Below are 20,878 nucleotides of genomic sequence, written 5' to 3' on the forward strand. Positions count from 1 at the left end.
TGTGGGATCTCATCAAATATATCCAAGAATACCATGTGTAATCATTTACAAATAGGAGAAAATAACGATAGCCACCCATGCAAGGAATATGATACGGTCCCCATACATTAGTGTAAACAATATCAAAAGCAAACATACTTATTTTATCACTTGGTTTAAAAGAATGTTTACAATGTTTTCCCAATTGGCAACTCTCACACTCCAAGGTAGATAACTGAACAAATTCAAATAACTTTGAAAACAAAAATTTTAATGAACTAAAAGAAAGATGCCCTAACCGATTATGCCAGAGCATAATCTGACTCATTGATTCTAATCTACTACTACTATTGCAACTAACATGATGACTTTGATATCTCAGAATCTTATCCATAAGGTAGACTTTATTCACCTCTCGACCACTCCTAATCATCTTCTTTGACTCTACATCCTGCAAAACATAGTTATCAGGAAGGAAAGTCATTGAACAATTTAGATTTTTTGTCAAAGAACTAACTGAAAGTAGGTTAGCATGGAGTTTAGGGACATGTAAGACAGAGGTTAAAGTAATATCATTGGTCACTCTAACTGTTCCCTTCCCAGCAATGGGAATATGAGAGCCACCTGCTGTAGAGACTTTATCTCTACCAGAGCACAATTGATAAGAACTGAAGAGGGTAGGGGCATTAGTCATGTGCTCAAATGCTCTTGAGTTTATAATCTAGGGGGGGGGGTCATTCCTTAACTGAAGTGGATGCAAGGTTTGCAGTTGCATATGAATTACCTGTATGTGCCAAAGCTGTGGTGTAGTTGGATCCTGTACTCTGTTGTCCATCTGGAAGGCTAGAACTAGTTGTCTATTTTTTACTCATGGGCTGTCCAAACCTTTTCAATTTTGTTTTCACAGCTGCTAATGCAATGGATTCCCAATTAGTTTGGGAAAGAGAGGCCGAAGTGTCTCCTGTAGTGGCCACATTTGTATTTCCCTTTTTGTTCTTGATTCGAGCAGGCATAAGATGTGGATGGAGTTTCCAACAAATATCTCTGGTATGCTTAGACTTCTTATAGTAATCACACACCAAGTCCTTCTTATCCTCCCTCTTAGTTTCACTGCTCTCCCTATCTCCATATGGCTTAGGTTTGGATGTATTAACCATAGCCAACTGGTCAAATCCAGGCTATCTCAACATGACACTCCTCCTGGTTTCCTTTCTAGAAACAAAGGCATAGGCTTGAGAGAGTGTCACACTCTCCCTAGAGAAGGTATGTTGCCTTGCAATGTCGAATTCAGGGTTTAGCCCTGCTAAGAACTCAAAAACCCTATTTTTCTCTACCGGTTTTTGGTAGGTTGTTGCATCATTGACACTTTCCCACATCACAGTTTCTAAGTGGTCTATTTCCTGCCAAAGGATTTTCAACATGGAGAAATACATAGCAAGAGGTTTATCTCCCTATTTTATACTAATCACCTGATTTATTAGCTGATAAGATCTGGCTACATTCTATTTCTGAGAATAGGTTTCTATTACTCCATCCTAAATCTCCTTAGCAATATTAGCCCACAAATATTTTTTTTCCAATGTGAGGTAGCATAGAATTACACAGATAGGACATCACCATGTAATTCTCTTGTACCCACCAAGAGGAATCTATATCTAGTTTCCTTTCTTCCATAGTGATGTACCTTAACTTTCTGTAGGCACCAATGGCCATCTTGGTATATTGTGCCCATTCTAAATAGTTTGTTCCATCTAGTTTTGCTGTAGTAATAATTCCAAACCCAAAAATATCATTACCACTTCCAACACCCAATCCCATGGTACCAGTGGATTTCAACTTGGTATTCCAATTCTCCATCTTACTTCAAACAGTTTAATAGAATGAAAGAAGAAAGTTGAGAGCTTCTAGGAACAATTTTAAGACACATGCACAGAAACAAACCCTTCCAGGAAAAGAAAAACCCTAATCGGAAAGAAATCTCTCTCCTCCCAGTGTCTCCCAACAAAGAGAAGACTGAAACAACCACTCCAGAAGGCCTAGAAAGGTCCAAAAAGCTAACCGCCCTCTATAGAATAATAAAAGAAATCAAAAGATACCTATGCGTCGAAGATCAAATCAAGAACAGAGAGTCCAACTTTTCTAGGATTCTTCCCCGTACTCTAGTTCCTCCTGATTTTGATGCCAATACGAAGATTACCTTCCTAATGATCTCACCAAAAAATCCAAGAACTGGGCAATCAAAAGAAAATCGGTCGACCTCTTCTTACTTCATGCAATCAGCCGATCTATGGCTGCATGAGAATGCTTTAAGAACTCTAAACCTTGCTCTGATACCAAGTAGAAATCTGCTGAAATAAAAAAATATATAAAAGAAAAGAGTGTTTTCTTGAAAAGAGAAGGAAGAGAGAAAGAGAAGAAGAGAAGAAAAGATTTTGAGAAGTAGGAGAGCAATATTCTGGCTGCCCCCTTCACTTGTTATTTATAATAACAAATATAATAGTTTGAATAGGACTCAAAAACATAATAAGATTGGGATTCACATAACTATTGTGGTCCCCACTACTTAAATAAATCCTAACATAACATAACTATTCTAAAATAATCACAAAAATCATCCAAGCTTCAATAGATATATATAATTATCTAATTATATAAATATATAATAGTTATTATAGATATTGTTAATAAATAGATATCGAACCGTTCAAATGGTTTTGACCACTTTTTTATTTTTGTAATTTTTGTTAGAATGGGCCAACCATTCGGTTCAAATGGTTAGACCGTTCGACCCGGTAAGTGGACCCCTGACCGGTTTGGTCTCCGGGTCGGTTTTAAAAACCATGATGTTATGTCATTCGAGTGTGTGACTCATACGACCCAAAAATGGAATGGTTCTGGCCACCAATTTTTGGGTCGACGGTTCGACCGTCCAATTCGAACGGACGACCCGTTTTGACAACAAAACTTAAAAAAATAAAAAAATGGCCAAAAACCATCGAATGGGTCCATGGGTTGACGGTTCGACCACTTGGGTCAATGGGTCGTTGACTGATTCAACGGTTTTTGGCCAGGGACCGGGATTGGGGTAAAATGAAACTAGTTGCCTAGACGGTTCCCAATTAAAAAAAAATAAAAAAACGGATGGCCCATTTTGACAACAAAAATAACAGGCAAAAAATTGAGTGTGTGAGGTCCATTAAGCAGTACCATATGTGTTATGTCATTCAAACGTGTGACTCATTTGACCTGAAAACAAAACCATTCTGACCACTGGTTTTCGGGTTGACTGTTTGACTGTTCGGTTCGAACGGATGGCTCATTCTGACAACAAAAATTAAAAAATAAAAAAATGACCAAAAACCATTTAACAGGCCAATGGTTCAATTGCCCGGGTCAATGGGTCATTGACGATTTTGACCGGTTTTTATTTTTTTTAATTTTTTATATTTTTTGTTAGAATGAGCCAACCGTTCGGTTCGAACGGTCAGACCGTTCGACCTGGTAACTAGACCCCGGACCGGTTCAGTCTCTAGGTTGGTTTTAAAAACCATGATGTTATGTCATTCTTGCATGTGACTCATATGACTTGAAAATAGAACCGTTCTGCCCACCGGTTTTTGGGTCGACGGTTTGACCGCCTAATTCGAATGGACGACCCATTTTGACAACAAAATTTAAAAAAAAATAATAAAATGGCCAAAAACCATTGACCGTGTCAATGAGTTGACGGTTTGACCACTCAGGTCAATGGGTCATTGACCGATTCAATGGTTTTTGGCCAAGGACCAAGATTGGGGTAAAATGGAACTGGTTGCCTGGATATGGTTCCCAATTAAAAAAAATAAAAAAACGGATGACCTGTTATGACAACAAAAATTATAGGAAAAAAATTGAGTGTGCGAAGTCCATTAAGTAGTACCATATGTGTTATGTCATTCGAATGTGTGACTCATGCGACCTGAAAACGAAACTTTTCTGGCCATCGGTTTTCAGGTTGACGGTTCTACTGTTGGTTCAAACGGATGGCCCGTTTTGACAACAAAAATTAAAAAATAAAAAAATGACCAAAAACCATTGAACGGGTCAATGGTTCGACCGCCCGACCGGGTCAATGGGTCGTTGACCGATTCAACGACTTTTGGCCAGGGACTGAGATTAGGATAAAATGAAGCCAGTTGCCTAGATGGTTCCCAATTAAGAAAAAATAAAAAATGGCCAAAAGCCATTGGACGGGTCAACAGGTGGATGGTTCGACCACTTAGGTCAATGGGTCATTGACCGATTCTGTTTTTGGCCAGGGACTGGGTCAACGGGTCAACGGGTCGGCGGTTCCATTCCAACCCCTGCAAAGCAGGGCCCCTCCGCAAGTTTTAATTATGACAAGAAATTAAAAGGTGGCGTTGAAAGGAAGAGAGTATTATAAGCATTATGTCATTCAAAACTGCGTGAACTAAGGTACAAAACACGTTTTTACCAAAAAAATAAAATAAAAAAGGTGCCAAACATATGGTGAATCTGAAGACTCACCTACTGGAAGCACGGGCGAGCAATACAGAACAATTGGGAGAGCAAAAAATGAATAATATATATGTAATTAGGAAATTAATTAATTTCTTCTATTAAAAAACTACTAAGGCACATGGTAGCAAAATAACTCACTCACCCCAGGCAAAATATATTGATTATGCAAAGTTCTAATGGTCCAGTCAGCTATTCTTCAAAGGTTGTATATTTTATGAAACAACACCTTGTAGAAATGAATATTCATGACTTGATTCCATTAGCATATTCCATGTTCCACAAGTTAGGTTTGTATCCGGTTCTATTTGTGTGTATAGTTGGAATAAGGTTTAGGTGGTGATGATGATGATGATATAAAATATAATTGTATGTTAATTATAAACTAATCTACAAAATAAAATCAGTAAATGATTTAATAACCACTTATACCTGATTTCAGAAATATGACAAGATTTTGAACAATCTCCCTATTTAAATGTAAATACATACACAAGGATTAAGAGGTCTAAGTATCACTTCTATGTAAAAGCAAATTAACATTGGAAATAATCACTTAAGTATTGTCATTTAGATGTTTATATTTATTCTACCTTCCTATATATTTGATCTTGTAGACAATAAACCTCCAAAAAGCCTATAAAATCATAATACATTTGGGTGTTGTCCCAAACTACTGTTGACTTACTAATGATTGAACTTCTTAATGAGGTTTCATGAGATATCAAGATTATTATAATTTTATAAACAAAATCACATCCGATGCAACAATTTTTTTTCCCAATAAAAATTGATTGGAATTTATTCTTCACTGCTGAATCATTTTACCAACATGGGGAGCTTCCTCATTCAAACATTAGTAATATTATGGAATAATTGCTTCCACAAAAAATCACACCAATGCAAACAATTTGCAATACCCAGAAGAGTGCACTACTTTTTATTTTCTCAGCACAAGCAAGCAAAACAATATAATATAATGCTAAATAACTAAATGCATCTATATATCTAGTGGTAGGAAGAGGAAGAGACTCCATCCGTCCAGGTCAAGGACTTAAGGCAATGCAGACTGATGAATCTTGGTTGTGGAGTGTGATAGTGGAATTAATGGAGAGACTGCCTCCATAAACTCTTCAATGGACTCAAGGGCACCCATTTCCTCAGGCGGAAGGCACACCTCCAAATCCACACTCCCACCCCCTTCTTTCCCGGGGTGTGCAAACACCATCCCACCAAACTTGTTAGCAGGCCCACAGCGCACAGCCATTGGTTCTCCCCACCCAAAATCATTCCCATACATGTCAAATCTTGGCGAACTGGCAACCATCACACTACATGGATCGAATGACTCCCTAAGATAGTAAATGAAGGGAGCTACCATATTTGCTTCCATCTGCTCGCGCACCACACTGTCTGTGTGTCTGGCCACAGCTTGATGCAATATTAATGCTGCCCACCCAAGACCACGGCTTAGTAGTTCTCCCACTGTTGTTGTCCCACTCACTGCCTGAATTGCAGTTCCAAAGTAGTTTGGAGATAATGGTGGATTCAATCTTGGCCTGTTGCTGATGACAAAGGTGCAATTCGTTGTCTGATTAACGTCTAACCGACGCGCTTGTGTGGTAGCCCTCCAGAGCAAGGCTGACAACGCCTGAAGTGAGGAGATGGTGGTTATATTGCACTCTGCATTGGCCTTTGCTTTGAGTCTTGCCATGGTTTGTGCTGAGAAATGGAAGAACCTCTCTCTGAGCTTGGGTGGATTGTATCCCTCGATGATGAACTCTGAGTGGTCAGAGAATGGTAGATTTACAATCGGACCATGGCCATTTGGAAACCAACGCTCAAGTATTATTGGTGGGAGTGAGATACGCTTATCTTTTACTTTTTCTCTACAGAGTTCAGACCAAGTATTAATGAAATGCCAGAAGGAAGCGCCGTCACCAATGGCGTGGTTAAAGGAGCAACCCATGAAGATTCCATCTAGTAATTCTGTGACTTGAACAGCTAGTAAAGGCATGGTGTGGCCATCATGGTTGACAACTCCATTGAAGGCAAAGAAGGAATGGACGATAGGGGGCACGTCAATTGGAGAGAGAACATCAGCTATCTTCAGGTCTGCTACAGCATGGATGAATTCAGCCCCTGGAGCGTCTCTGCAGTCTACAGAAATTGAGTAAGAATGTGGGTTGTTGCTTTTCTGTGTGATGAAACGGCCGGTAAGGGGAATGAAGTGAACAAGGGTGCGAGAAAGGGAATCCTTAAGCTGGTCAATAATAGCGGGGATGCCATGGCGGTGGTCTTCTTGGTTGATGGAAACAGGAGTAGGTTTGGGGAAAAGAAGACCAGCTTGGATGTAGTGAACGGAGAGCAGTGAGATATCCCATGGGTTTAAGTGATAAATCTGTTTTGATTCTTCTGGAAGGCATTTCGGTTTGATGATGCACCTTGAGATATGACGGACTGTCATGGGGGTTGCCATGGATCGAGTAATTGTGGATAGAACAGTAAGATACGAATTTGTCAAGGAATCAACGATGCTATGCTGAATCCAGCTTTTTTGGTGAGATTATTTATAGTTGATAAAGTTGTCCTTACAATTCTTTAATGAGAATTTATATTTTAACATAAAAAGTGAAATTCAACGACCAGGAACCAGCTTCGTTAATATATGGTGATGGGATACATTGTAACTGATCAATTTGTGTGGGGTTGCATAAATGGGCCCACCTATAAAGTGATGGGAATAGGGGTGTCAACTGGGCTGGGCTGGGCTGGATTTGGGTCCATTACAAATGGACCAGGTCCAATCCAATGAATATCTTGAACTATTTTGGACCGGTCCAATTCAATTTTTATTTTGTTCAAATTTGTTTTAATTTAGATTAATTTCAATCCAAACCTGGTCCATTGACACCTATATTCTTATCTTCTATCAATGGATTGGATATTATCTCAAACCAACTTAATAAATACTTTTGACCATCAAGTCTGGACTGGTCCAATTCAACATGTCTTGTTGGTCCATTCAATCCATCCAAATTAATTTTGGTTTAGACGGGTCCAACCGAAAATTGGTCCATTGACACCCCTAATGGCATACATTGTAACTGATCAATTTATGTAGCGTGTATAAGCCTATAAGGTGATGGGATACAGTGTAACTAATCAATGTGTGAGATTGCATATCTTGTGTAACAACCTCACTAGAAAAATACAATTCAATTGCATATTGTTCACATTAATGCAATTCAATGCAATTCAGATGTCCTACCTACGAGAACCCTATACCCACACCTACCCACATGAAACTAACAAATTTATGACCACACAACACGACCCCATTTGTATTAGTATGGATGTATATTTATAACCTGGGGTCCGATCAAATGACCCATGTCCCAATAATTCAAGTGTACCAAGCCCAATTAGGCTTATAGCATATTTAATAGTGCCGGCTTATTGGAAAAATTATTAAGTTATAAATAATGGAGTATATATAGGAGTTAACCCTAACCGACAATATTCCATTTACATGAGATTGGTTAACAAGTGGGTTAAAGTATTAACCTTAATCTTAGGCTATAAATAGAAATGCCTAGGGAGGAAAAAAAACTCTTTTAATCCTATATATATATTTAAGAGCTCTTTCATAATGCAAACCACAACGCTACAAATTTACTTTGACTCTACTTCAAAATTGTAATGAAGTTTCTCAAAGAATGTCATTTCATCACAATAAACCCTTTCTTAGAGAAGCACTCTTTACACCTGACCAAGTATAAAGCCTAGAGTGAAGAAAAATACAACAAAAAAGCATGACACTCACATCTATAACCCTCTCCTTTAGAGCATTAACTAGTGGTTGCTTGTATGCATGGTTGATCAAACCATAAAGAGTTAAATACCATTGTATTTTGTTTCTTACAAAATTCATTTGCAATTTGTTCCCAATCTAATACACAAAATTTGTTTAGAAAAATTGAGGTTTTTCTATACTATATGACTTTCACACCAAAGCAAGACCCTATTTTTATATATAAACTCTAAATCCTAAACCTTGACATTGGTATAGGCCCATAGGCCATCATCAAGCTTAGAGCAACACCACCACCACCACCACCACCACCACCACCAACAACAACAACAACAATAATAATAATAATAATAATAATAATTACTATAATACTCTAAAGCCTCTTCACCAATTGATGTGTTTCAGTTGGTAGGGTCTCTAGCTTGTTGTTGCTAAGACTCAAGATCAAATTCCATTGCCACCGTGTTATGGGGTTATGGATATTGCAGATGTAATGAGATATCCCTTGTTGTGTAAACCACACAAAAAAAAAAAGAAAAACAAAAGCAAGGAATCAACGATGCTATGTTGAATCCATCATTTTTGGTGAGATTTTTTATAGTTGATAAAGTTGTCTTTATAATTCTTTAATGAGAATTTATATTTTACATAAAAAGTGGAATTCAACGACCAGGAACCAGCTTCGTTAATATATGGTGATGGGATACATTGTAACTGATCAATTTGTGTGGGGTTGCATAAATGGGCCCAACTATAAAGTGATGGGAATAGGGGTGTCAACTGGACTGGATTTGGATCCATTACAAATGGACCAGGTCCGATCCAATGAATATCTTGGACCATTTTGGACCGGTCCAATTCAATGTTCAATTTGTTCAAATTTGTTTTAATTTAGATTAATTTCAATTCAAATCTGGTCCGCACCTATATTCTTATCTTCTGTCAATGGATTGGATATTACCTCAATCCAACCTAATAAATACTTTTGACCATCAAGTCTGGACTGGTCCAATTCAATATGTCTTGTTGGTTCGTTCAATTCATCCAAATTAATTTTGGTTTAGACAGGTCCAACCCAAAATTGGTCCATTGACACCCCTAATGGCATACATTGTAACTGGTCAATTTATGTAGCGTGTATAAACCTATAAGGTGATGGGATACAGTGTAACTAATCAATGTGTGAGATTGCATATTTTGTGTAACCACCTCACTAGAAAAATGCATTTCAATTGAATATTATTCACATTAATGGAATTCAATGCAATTCAGATGTCCTACCTACGAGAATCCTATACCCACACCTACCCACATGAAACTAACAAATTTATGACCACACAACACGACCCCATTTGTATTAGCATGGATGTATATTTGTAACCTGGGGTCCGATCAAATGACCCATGTCCCAATAATTCAAGTGTACCAAGCCCAATTAGGCTTATAGCATATTTAATAGTGTTGGCTTATTGGAAAAATTATTAAGTCATAAATAATGGAGTATATATAGGTGTTAACCCTAACCGACAATATTCCATTTACATGAGATTGGTTAACAAGGGGGCTAAGGTACTAACTAACCTTAATCTTAGGCTATAAATAGAAATGCCTAGGGAGGAAAAAAAACTCTTTTAATCTTACATATATATTTAAGAGCTCTTTCAAAATGCAAGACACAACGCTACAAATTTACTTTGACTCTACTTCAAAATTGTAATAAAGTTTCTCAAAGAAAGTCAATTCATCACAAGAAACTCCTTCTTAGAGGAGCACTCTTTACACCTGACCAAGTGTAAAGCCTAGAGTGAAGAAAAGTACAACAAAGAAGCATGACACTCACATCTATAACCTTCCCCTTGAGAGCATTAACTAGAGGTTGCTTGTATGTATGATTGATCAAAACCACGAGAGTTTAATACCATTGTATTTTGTTTCTTACAAAATTCATTTGTAATTTGCCTCCAATCTAATACACAAAATTTGTTTAGAAAAGTTGTGGTTTTTTTATACTATATGACTTTCACACCAAAGCAAGACCCTATTTTTATATATAAACTCTAAATCCTAAACCTTGACATTGGTATAGGCCCATAGGCCATCATCAAGCCTAGAGCAACAACAACAACCACCACCACCACCACCACCACCACCACCACCACCACCACCACCACCACCACCACCACCACAACAACAACAACAACAACAACAACAACAACAACAACAACAATAATAATAATAATAATAATAATAATAATAATAATAATACTCTAAAGCCTCTTCACCAATTGATGTGGTTTAGTTTGTAGGGTCTCTAGCTCGTTGTTGCTAAGACTCAAGATCAAATTCCATTGCCACCATGTTATGGGGTTATGGATATTGCAGATGTAATGAGATATCCCTTGTTGTGTAGACCACACAAAAAAAAAAAGAAAAAAACAAAAGCAAAAAGAAAAAACTCTCTAAACTCTAAAATAAATGTGTAAAATGTATTTTTCATTGGAAAGTGTGTTGACTCTATGTGTTTTGATGATAACAAACTCATTTAGAGTACTAACAATTTGAACAAAAGTGTACAATTGCATCAAATACTTCTTCAGTTGAACTTTAAGGATTTGATGAAATCATTGAGGATATAAGAGGAGTAATTGCATCAAATAATGAATTGAACACTCTCTAAGCAAGAAATCATGCTACCATATAGAAAAAGAAGAAGGAAAAGATATCAAGCAACTAGATTACTTGTGCTTAAATTTCTTGAGTAAGAGAAGTCAAGATATCAGTGAATGTTAAAAAGCCCATTGAACTCAAGCATTCATTGTGTTATCTTGCATACTGGATTACTTGTGATTACAATGTTATATCAACTTAGTGACAAACATTGCATTACTTAGGTGGTGCAAGCAGTCTTCTCTCGGTCCTTAGGGTCCATCAAAATTTGGTTGTAGCCCGAGTAGGCATCCATAAAACTGAGTAGTTCATATCCAGAGGTTGCGTCCACCAGGCGATCTATGTTAGGCAGGGGGAAGCTATCTTTTGGGTAGACTCGATTTAGGTTTATAAAATCTATACACATCTGCCACTTGCTATTTGTTTTCTATATAAGAATAAGGTTTGCCACTTAGCTCGGGTATTGGACTTCCTCTATGAAGTCCGCTGCTAACAGCTTCCCCACTTCCTCGTTCACTATGTTCCACCTTTCCGGGGCAAGGTTTCTCTTCCTCTGCCGGACTAGTCTAACTATAGGGTCCACATTAAGCTTATGAGTTATTAAATTGGGGTCTATACCAGTCATTTCAGTGGTTGACCAAGCGAAAACATCTAAATTATTTAATAGGAAGCTTACCAGTTCTAATCGCAAGGGCTCTTTCAAGTGAGTTCCTATCTGGAGCACTTTCTCGAGTTCTGGTTCGGAGACCTGTATTGCGATTGTTTCCTCGATTGGGTGGGCTCTCTCCTTTGCATTTTCTAGTGGCGGATCTAAGTCAATGTCAATTGCCATCTTGCCTTGGGTTTTTAATGAAGCTACATAACATTTTCGAGACTCTAGCTGGTCACCCCATAGCACTCCTATTCTTGTGTCTATTGGGAATTTTAGTGCTAGGTGGTAAGTGGAGACCACAGCCCATAGTGCGTGTAGAATCGACCGCCCTAAAGTTGCATTGTAAGGTGATGAAGTAGCAACCACTAGGAAATCATGTTCAAAACGCATCGTAAGGGGGGGGGGGGGGGGCGAGCCCGCCAGTTAACCAATGGACTATGGTTTGGTTTCGGTTACTAATTTTCTATAAACTAGTAATACTAGTTCGGTTTCAAAAATAGGCCCACGGTTTGAACTATGAGCACCCCTACTAAGGGAGGGGTTCTTGAATCCACATATAAATGAAACAAATTAACTAGAACTACCATATATCCAATTAGATTTGATCCTTTACCTTCATCTCTTTCTTCCACCTAAGATAGTAGTAGTGACTACACTATTATGTCTATCATATATCCCACTTTCTTTCTTAAGAATCCATGGCCCTTATCTGCATTTTATAGGTTTGATATAATCCAATCAAAGTTGTATTCCAATTGAACAAATTAGAATACTTTTTTTCAAAAGATGAAACACATGGAGTTTAATTATTTTTGTACATGATACACTTTCTTAATTAGTTTTCCTCTCAAAAAATAATGATATGTAGTAGAGTACTTGTTAAGATTCATATGTATGGTAGGATTGGTTTGTTAAAGTAGGTTTTTGGCATAATGTTGTTTCTTCGAAAAGTGGCACCACATGAGCACCACGTCTAAAGGTGTAGTGTAAGAAAATGCCCTTTTTGGTGTTCTCATTTTTTCTACTGTTGCTAGCAATAGTATGCTAATATGACACTGGAAAATGCCTATACAACAGAAACAACAATTTTACCAAATAGAAAACTCAAAAAAAAAAAAAAAAAAAAAAACAAAACGGCAATGCTTATGCAATACTGTCTTCTGAGAAAATGCATCATCTCAGAAAATGATATTGGTTCCAAACACCACCAAAGTTTATAGGGGAAGAAGCCAAAATGACATTAGTTCCAAACACCGCCAAAATTTCTTGAGCAACATCTTGAAAATCGGGAAAGGTATAGTCTAAGAAAATGCCAATATTCTTCTTATTCACACGTAGCAATATATTTTGAAGCCAGGATAGAATTAAATAGTATGGTGTGTTAGGAGTAGGATGATGACCATCTAATAATGCAATATGCATGCTTATAAATAAACCTGCCCACATTGCAGAAACAGGAGAGAGAGAGGCCCTACCACCATCACTTGCATTGCATACCCACTGACTGTGTTGGCTCCTTTGTCCCTGATAATGATCAGGCAACTAGGGGTGTCAATTGGACTGGATTTGATCAAATCCGATCCAGTCCAATGTGAGTCCATTATAAATGGATCAGGTTCAATCCAATTCAATGAATGTTTTGGACCAATTTAGATCGGTCCAATTCAATGTCTGGACCATCTAATCTGTTGAAATTCATTTTGATTTAGATTGGTTCCAATCCAAATCCGGTCTATTGACACATATATTTTTATCTTATATCAATGGACACGATATTGGCTTAATCCAACCCAATCCAATATAAATTTGTTATGGACGGATCAGGTTCAATCCAATCTAATAAATATTTTGGACCGGATTGATTCAATCCAATATGTCTTGTTGGTCCGTCCAATTCATCCAAATTGATTTTAGACTGAACGGGGTCCAATCCAAAACTGGTCCATTGACACCCTTACAGGCAACTGTAGTTATTGTGCCTTATACTAAGCATGAAACTTTCAATGCAGGAGAGGGTAATTCGCCCACTCAAGCACCACCCAACATGCAGCAGGAGGGTCGCCTTTCTCCCGAGCCTTGATGTCATCAGACGAACAAAAATGGCCTTATCCAACGACCCAAGATTTACTGTGATGGATAGCACTTAGCAGGATAGGACAGTTGATATATCTCGGTTGAGTCAATCGCTGCTGGAATCCACTTTTCACCCCAACAACTCTTTTGAGGTCGTTTTCACTAACATATATAGTGGCCCAGTCGTCAAGCCAATTGAGTAGGGCTGTTTCTATTACTCTCGTTCATGGGATGTTCCTCTCAAAAAGAAGAGAAGTCATAGGCTCATAGTGATGATCCACTTCGGTCAACTTTCAATTATTATATTAAATTGGACAAAGCTGTTCTCTGAATGTTGGATAATGTAATGGAAGCCAGAGAATCTTCAAGGTGGTGAATGAAGCAAATGAGTTCATCAATCTCTCTCTCCCTCTCTGATGAATATGATGATACAACAATCAATTAATTAGACGCGTAGGTTGCACTTACAAAGACGTGTGATAATTTTACACGCAAAAGCAACTTTTCTTGAAGAATAAGGCTGCCCCCTCGTCCCCCACTTCACAGAAAGATAGAAATGATGATGAAATTGGGAGAGCTCGTTGGAGATGCAAATCCATTTCAGTGCCGCCCCACTTCGATCCATTTGACTCTTGCATGGTGGAAGTCGCCTAGCTAGCCATTTTGGGTTCATAAACCCGCCGGCCGGCCGACTTTTCTCGGAGAACTAACTACAAGGCTCCATCTCATCCCGGCAACATACTAAAAAGTAAAAACCCAATTAATCCTTCCCTAGGCATTGCCTTTTTTACTTTTACTTTTCTCTTCCCACCTCGCCTTCCTCTTCTTTGGTGATGTTTCATTGTCTAAGACGCACCAAATTATTTTAATTTGGTGGGTAACAGCTATTTTGATTTGGAGGTTGCTAGAGAGCTGTAAAATGAAATTGAATTGACTATGTGTTTGGTTCTATTTATATTTATTGAATAAATATTTATAGTTTATTTATTTATAAAACTGAGAAAAGTAATAATTACAATCATTTATAATAATTAGGCATCACTAAGTGCCATTAAATTTCATATTAGCGTAACTGTGAAAAAACGTCTGACTGTTTGTGGAAGTTTTAAAAAGTAATTTTCACAAACGGTTGGTATGTACAAAAACCGAAGTCCACTTTTATCATTCTCGATGCATATGAAAGAATAAGAGAGAGAAACTGCTGAATTGGCACCTATGTGACAGCATTTATTAAATAAACGCTCACGGAACCAAACACCCTGTATATATTGGTTTGGGTTTTAAACTTTGTATCCTGATTTTAATTGGATCGTAAACCAATTTTTGCTATGGATTGAATTTGTGACCATAAATATGTTGCACAAAACCTAGAAGCAATTTATTCGAATGACATAAAGAAATGGAAGCGAAAACAGAGATACTAAGAAATCAGAGAAGAGAAAAAACAGAAGTACAGAACACACACAAGTTTTTATGGCTTGCCCTTTCATCCAACTGAAATAGAGAGTACAAGGTCAAACACACAAAACCCTAATCTCCAATAGATCCAAACTTCAAGCTACATCCATTCTCACTGTTTTGTTTGCACCCGATGCAATGAAAAACATATTTTGAAAATACCTTAGGCGTTACATATTTGGACCTATAAACAAAAAACGGGCCTGGTCCATTGTCAACCCAAGCTCAAACCCACCACGGACCTCAATGAAATTTTGCTTTCTAATTCTTCTCCATAGATGACAAGTTGGGTCATGGAGTAGTCTGCAAAAAAGAATTCAAGGCACAACTCAATAGAACAGATTAATGTAATTAATAATATATAAAGATCTCTTATTTTATGATTTATGTTTAAAATGTTAAATTTCATATATACACAATATATATGATAATTTTGGTTAAAAAACTTGTTTTATCAACATATAATAAACAGTCTACTCTTTACTGTGAATTTGTAAGGTTATATTATCAAAAGTGAAATTCCAAATTGTTATGTTATAGGTAATTATAGATTTCAAGTATAATCCAGTCTAGAGTTTACATCTCCCCTCACAAAGGGCCACCCCACAACACCCTACAGTACATTCCCGCCATGTATTAGGAATATCTCCCGATAATAGCATCAGAGCCAATCATGTCATCATCGGGAGATATTCACTCTGATCACTAGCTAGTGGAGTAGATACTTAGAATCAAATGATATATCACACTAATTTGAAAAAAAATAAGTGGAAAAATAATAGTTTTTTAACCTTGAACTTTACTCTGATGGAGGGGTAGTCACAGAATACTTTATTGGAAATTCAGAAAAACCCAAAATGGGGGAGTAAATAAAATAAATAATTATGTTAAAAAATTCTTATTCATTAAACAGAAAAAGCCTTATAAATGCCAAAACAAACATAATAAATTAATTTAACTTTAATTTATTCTAATATTAATATTCCTTCCTCCTTCTTAGGGTTTGAGAGTGGTAGCCAGTTGAGCAAAAAATGAAAAAGAAGAAACATTCTGGGCGGCAGGTCAAACATAAAATTGTGCTCCACTCCACATATATATTGGATGGTCTGAAATTATTAGAACACAATCCCACCAATTGGTCTGTAAAAGAATGAGGTCCTGTCGTCCATAGTGGACAGCCTCGCCACTGTAAATGGATTTCAAATAAAGAAAGAAATAAACAAAGCACATTTCAGTCAAGTACTGCTACGAGACAACATATATACACGTAAACAAAGTTGTAAACAATCGGTTAAGTGTTGATATATTGTTTAGGTGGAGAAAATGATGAACCACTAAGAGAACTTTTCATGCTTTCATGAACAATTAATTCTCTTTTCTCGCTTGCTTTGGGAGGGTGGTGGAAAGAGAATTGAAGCTTCTGGACCAAGGTGGAGTCATACCCCACTTATAAATACATATGTTGTATGCCTTCTCTCCACTCTTCATTCTGTAGTTAACTCTTCCCTCTCTAGCTACTCTTCTTCCCTTCAAATTTGGCCAAAATGGTTATTCCCCATTTTATTGGCGCTTTTTTTATTGTAGAATTGATAATTACTGGAAGCATCATTGGTGTAGATGGCCTGAGTATGGACTACTATCTTATGAGTTGCCCATTTGCTGAAACCATAGTCAAGAACACAGTGAACAGAAATCTGCAATCGAATCCTGCTCTTGCTGCTGGACTTCTCCGGATGCATTTCCATGATTGCTTTATAGAGGTAATGAATCAGAATCATCCCATCTCTCTCTCTCTGTCTCTAACCTCTCCTCACGAAAGAAGAAGGGAGGAAATAAACCCATCTCTCTTATTCTGGGGTTTGTTGGGTTTTCATGCTATTTACAGGGATGTGATGCATCAATCCTCATTGATTCTACGAAAGATAACAAAGCAGAAAAGGACTCCCCAGCGAATTTGAGCTTGCGTGGCTATGAGGTAATTGATGAAGCAAAGGAGGAAATCGAGAATCAATGCCCAGGAGTTGTTTCTTGTGCTGATATTATTGCAATGGCTGCCAGGGATGCAGTTCTCTGGGTAAGAATTAATCTCTCTTTCTCTCTCTAGATCTCTCTCTAATGGGTATCATGTATTAGAGAGATTCTAGTGATGAAATTAATGTTTCTTTTGTTTTTGTAATGATCCTTAATTAATTACATGGTATACGCTTCAGGCTGGGGGTCCCCTATATGACATTCCTAAAGGAAGAAAGGATGGAAGAAGGTCTAAAATAGAGGACACATTTAACCTGCCTCCACCCTTCTTTAATAGCACGCAGCTTATCAAGATGTTCGGACAACATGGTTTTAGTGTTCAAGAAATGGTGGTTTTATCTGGTATTAATGCTTCTTCCTCTTATGCATGCTTTATATCATAAATTATGGGATAAAAACTCATAATATACCCACTGTTGACTTGATCATCAACAACCTGCTAACTCGCCCGGTTGAACCGTTTGTCCCATTTGACCCGGTCAGTGGTCCATATAGGAACTTTTATTTATTATTTTCAGCCCATTTCCCTCTAACGCATACCATTTTATGGGAAAATTCCTGATTAGTACCCTGTACTTTGAGCCTAATGCCACTTTGGTCACCAGATTTTAAAATGCAATAATTCAGTATCTGAACTTTCAAAATGTGTCAATCCAATACCTACCGTTAACCAGATGTTAACCAGCCGTTAAATGCCTTTGACAAAGACACAAATGCCCTTCAAGTGTGTCCAATTTTCTTTATCAACTATCCAAACATTGACAAAAATTTAACAGTCCTAAATCTTTACTTCTTTTATTCAAGAAAGCTGGGGTCCAGAATGCCCACAGAGACGTGCCCCCAACTTTCTTGAATAAAAAAAACAAGAATTTGGGATTGTTAATTTTTTGTCAACGTTTGAATGGTTGATAAAGAAAATTAAATAACACTCGAAGGGCATTTGTGTCTTTTTCAAATGCCACTTAATGGCTGCTTAATAGCTGGTTTAATGGTAGGTATTGGATTGACATGTTTTAAAAGTTTGGGTACTGAATTGTCACATTTTAAAGCTCAAAGACCAATGTACAGTGAGTTTTCCCTAATTTTGTTCAATAGGATGAATGTTTGGTATTATAAGCATATCCATTTTTTTCTATCTTTATATATTTATTATCTATTAATGACATCACAAGTTGACCCATTTTAACTGGATTGTTGGACGGTTGATCCACAACCCAAAGAGAAACAATTCCATTTTCACATCGTTTTCTAAAACACTGGTGTGTATAACGGCTGAAATGGATGGATTAAAAAGCAAGGTTTTTAAAATTAATCTGGATAACAAACCATTCAGGGGTCCGGTTTTTGGGTCGAACGGTCCGATCATTCGAATCAAATGGACAACCCATTCTGACAAAAAAATGCCAAAAACCATTGGACGGTTCGAATGCCCAGGTCAGTGGTTTGCTGACCAAATCAATAATTTTTGGCCAAAAGACAGTTTTGGAGTAAAACAGAATCAGTTAAGTGACCTGTTACTGATTTTTTGGTCCGACCATCCAGTCCGATCTAATTTTGAAAACCAACGTTTTAAGACTCTGCCCCCAATCGGATGGTCAAAAAGTGAAAAGTAGAAACTGGTGACTTTTTGGGGTCCCGGTTAAATGACAGTTTTGGTAGGTTGGACAGACAAACCACCAGGTTAACTGGTAAAACCGGGACCCATAGAGCATTCCGGTTTTTAATCTGATCTGAATCTTAAAACAGTAATGTTTTGTCTGAATACAAATATGTACGTATAAATACATACAAAATCATATAAAGTAGAAGCTTTACACTCTGTAGATTTATATTCGTACTCATTTCAAACTGAGCCTTAGTGAATAAGTTTTCAAAGAGATTGTGTGCTCATTAATAACTGAAGCTGAAATTGTGTAAAACTCTATGCGGCCTTCAATATATTATTATTATTATTATTTAATTATTTTATCAACTAAGAAATAAATCATGAAATCATTCTGTTCAGCAACTTCAGTCGTTATCAAACGGTCCCTATAACTGAAAGTTTTCTGTTGTCTTTGGTATCATTTTATTTTCTTCATGAAATGTTTTGGGGTTGATCATCAATAAAAATTGATGAGAAAGATGAATTGTCATGCTACAAAAGAGAGTCACTTCAATAGGAAAAATGCATGTTGGGAGTTGAGAGTGATCATTGCTATTTAGAGTTGAAACATCAATAGAAATTTGATGATTCAACTAACAACAACAATTTATATTTATGATTGATATGGGCGGATGGGCACATATGGCAAGGCCTGGGATGGCGCAATGTGGCATCGGCTGGATGCAATCCTGGCTGCCCATGCCAACCACCTTCAACCACTCCCAAGGTAAGGTCAAGTATAAATAGGGTGCCCTTCTCCAGGTAAATCCATCTTATTCACTCTTGCTCTCTTGTTCACTAGCTCTCGATTGATCTCGTCTGAGCCTTCACCTCAGACCTCATCCAACCCCTCTCATATACTTGACTAACTTGACCGTTGAAGTCTTCGCCCCTGGGATAACACCTAGGGCCTCTGATATATGATATCTTACTCTCAAGTTGGACACATCGGCCTCGGCTAAGGAAGCGGCTTTATCTTATTGCCCTCGACCCCATCCTTGACAGCAACAATGATCAACCCAAAACATTTTTAATACCAGTTTTTATTGATCAACCCCAAACGTTTGATGAAGAAACCAAACACAACTTTAATTACCAGCTAGGCTTACTGTTTGTCTTCTCTCTAGGGGGACACACGCTGGGAACAGCAAGATGTTCATCCTTCAAGAGCAGATTGAGAAAATTTGATGCAACCAATGATGTGGATCCTACTCTTGATCAGAACCTCGCAAAGGCAATGTCCCAAACATGTAATGCCGGGGATGACGCAGAATTTCCTTTTGACTCTTCCAAAAACGCATTTGATAATTTATATTTCAATGCACTGCAAAGGAAAGCAGGAGTTCTCACCTCCGATCAGACCTTGTTCACAAACCCCAAAACCAGGGGCATTGTCAACGCTTATGCCATGAACCAAGCAATGTTTTTCTTTGATTTTTCTCAAGCAATGGTTAAGATGGGTTTGCTTGATGTTAAAGAAGGTGATAAAGGAGAAGTACGAGAAAACTGTCGCAGAATCAAATGATTCTCCATGGGTGGAAAGCTCAAATTTTATATGTATTGTGCCATATACACCTTAATTAATAAGTGTAGTCTTGGTCAATTGCAATCCTTCATGTGTATTATCTCTTAATACATGTATATTTCTATCTAATAAACCATACGGTTTCTTCCTTGATAGTGCTTCTATTACATCTATGAGGGCATTTTTTTTTGGATTTTGAGAGGGGGGAAATTGGTCAATGGGATTTTGGCTCCCATTGACCAAGAATCCCATAATCTTTTTTTAGATTTATGTGGGGACCGAGGAAAGTTTATTTTCTTGGTATCACTTGAATGTGACAAAAATGCTCTTTTTAATAATAGATTTTTATGGCTAAAATGATCATTGCCTTTTTTACATGAGAAATAAAAGAACATGGGTAAATGCACTTACTTGGTTAAGTGTTTGAAGGGATGAGAGATCCATTATATGGATAGCCAAACCCAGTAAGTAGGTTGGGCAAAATTTCAAAAATTTCTCTCTCCCATCTAGGAATCA

The 20,878-nt window shown here is 37.4% G+C and overlaps 1 protein-coding gene, 1 long non-coding RNA gene and 1 pseudogene across 3 annotated transcripts; 2 read left to right on the forward strand and 1 right to left on the reverse strand.

Annotated features, from left to right (window-relative positions):
* Positions 1-5,345: 5,345 nt before the first annotated feature.
* Positions 5,346-7,103, reverse strand: LOC104594021 (putative acetyltransferase At3g50280 pseudogene; annotated as a pseudogene). Its single transcript, XR_016076610.1, has one exon. The product of XR_016076610.1 is annotated as a putative acetyltransferase At3g50280 pseudogene (transcript).
* Positions 7,104-16,625: 9,522 nt separating this feature from the next.
* On the forward strand, positions 16,626-20,520 carry LOC104593923 (Peroxidase superfamily protein). The gene is made up of 4 exons (XM_010254017.3): positions 16,626-16,921; positions 17,047-17,235; positions 17,372-17,534; positions 19,965-20,520. Exons 1-4 carry the CDS (start codon positions 16,706-16,708, stop codon positions 20,360-20,362), a joined length of 966 nt encoding a protein of 321 aa, XP_010252319.1. The 5' UTR covers positions 16,626-16,705; the 3' UTR covers positions 20,363-20,520.
* Positions 17,541-18,385, forward strand: LOC148791913 (uncharacterized). The gene is made up of 2 exons (XR_016076407.1): positions 17,541-17,818; positions 18,188-18,385. It is a non-coding gene; the product is annotated as an uncharacterized LOC148791913 (long non-coding RNA).
* Positions 20,521-20,878: the final 358 nt, after the last annotated feature.

This window comes from Nelumbo nucifera, chromosome 5, assembly GCF_055504915.1.
Source record: "Nelumbo nucifera cultivar China Antique chromosome 5, China Antique-T2T, whole genome shotgun sequence".
NCBI classification, from domain to species: Eukaryota; Viridiplantae; Streptophyta; class Magnoliopsida; order Proteales; family Nelumbonaceae; genus Nelumbo; species Nelumbo nucifera.

Excerpts from the sequence above, each read along its gene's own strand:
- LOC104593923 (XM_010254017.3), top strand. The coding sequence starts at position 16,706 with ATGGTTATTCCCCATTTTATTGGCGCTTTTTTTATTGTAGAATTGATA. Across the intron at positions 16,922-17,046 it reads TCCATGATTGCTTTATAGAG|GGATGTGATGCATCAATCCT; the intron begins GTAATGAATCAG and ends TGCTATTTACAG. Across the intron at positions 17,535-19,964 it reads AGAAATGGTGGTTTTATCTG|GGGGACACACGCTGGGAACA; the intron begins GTATTAATGCTT and ends TCTTCTCTCTAG.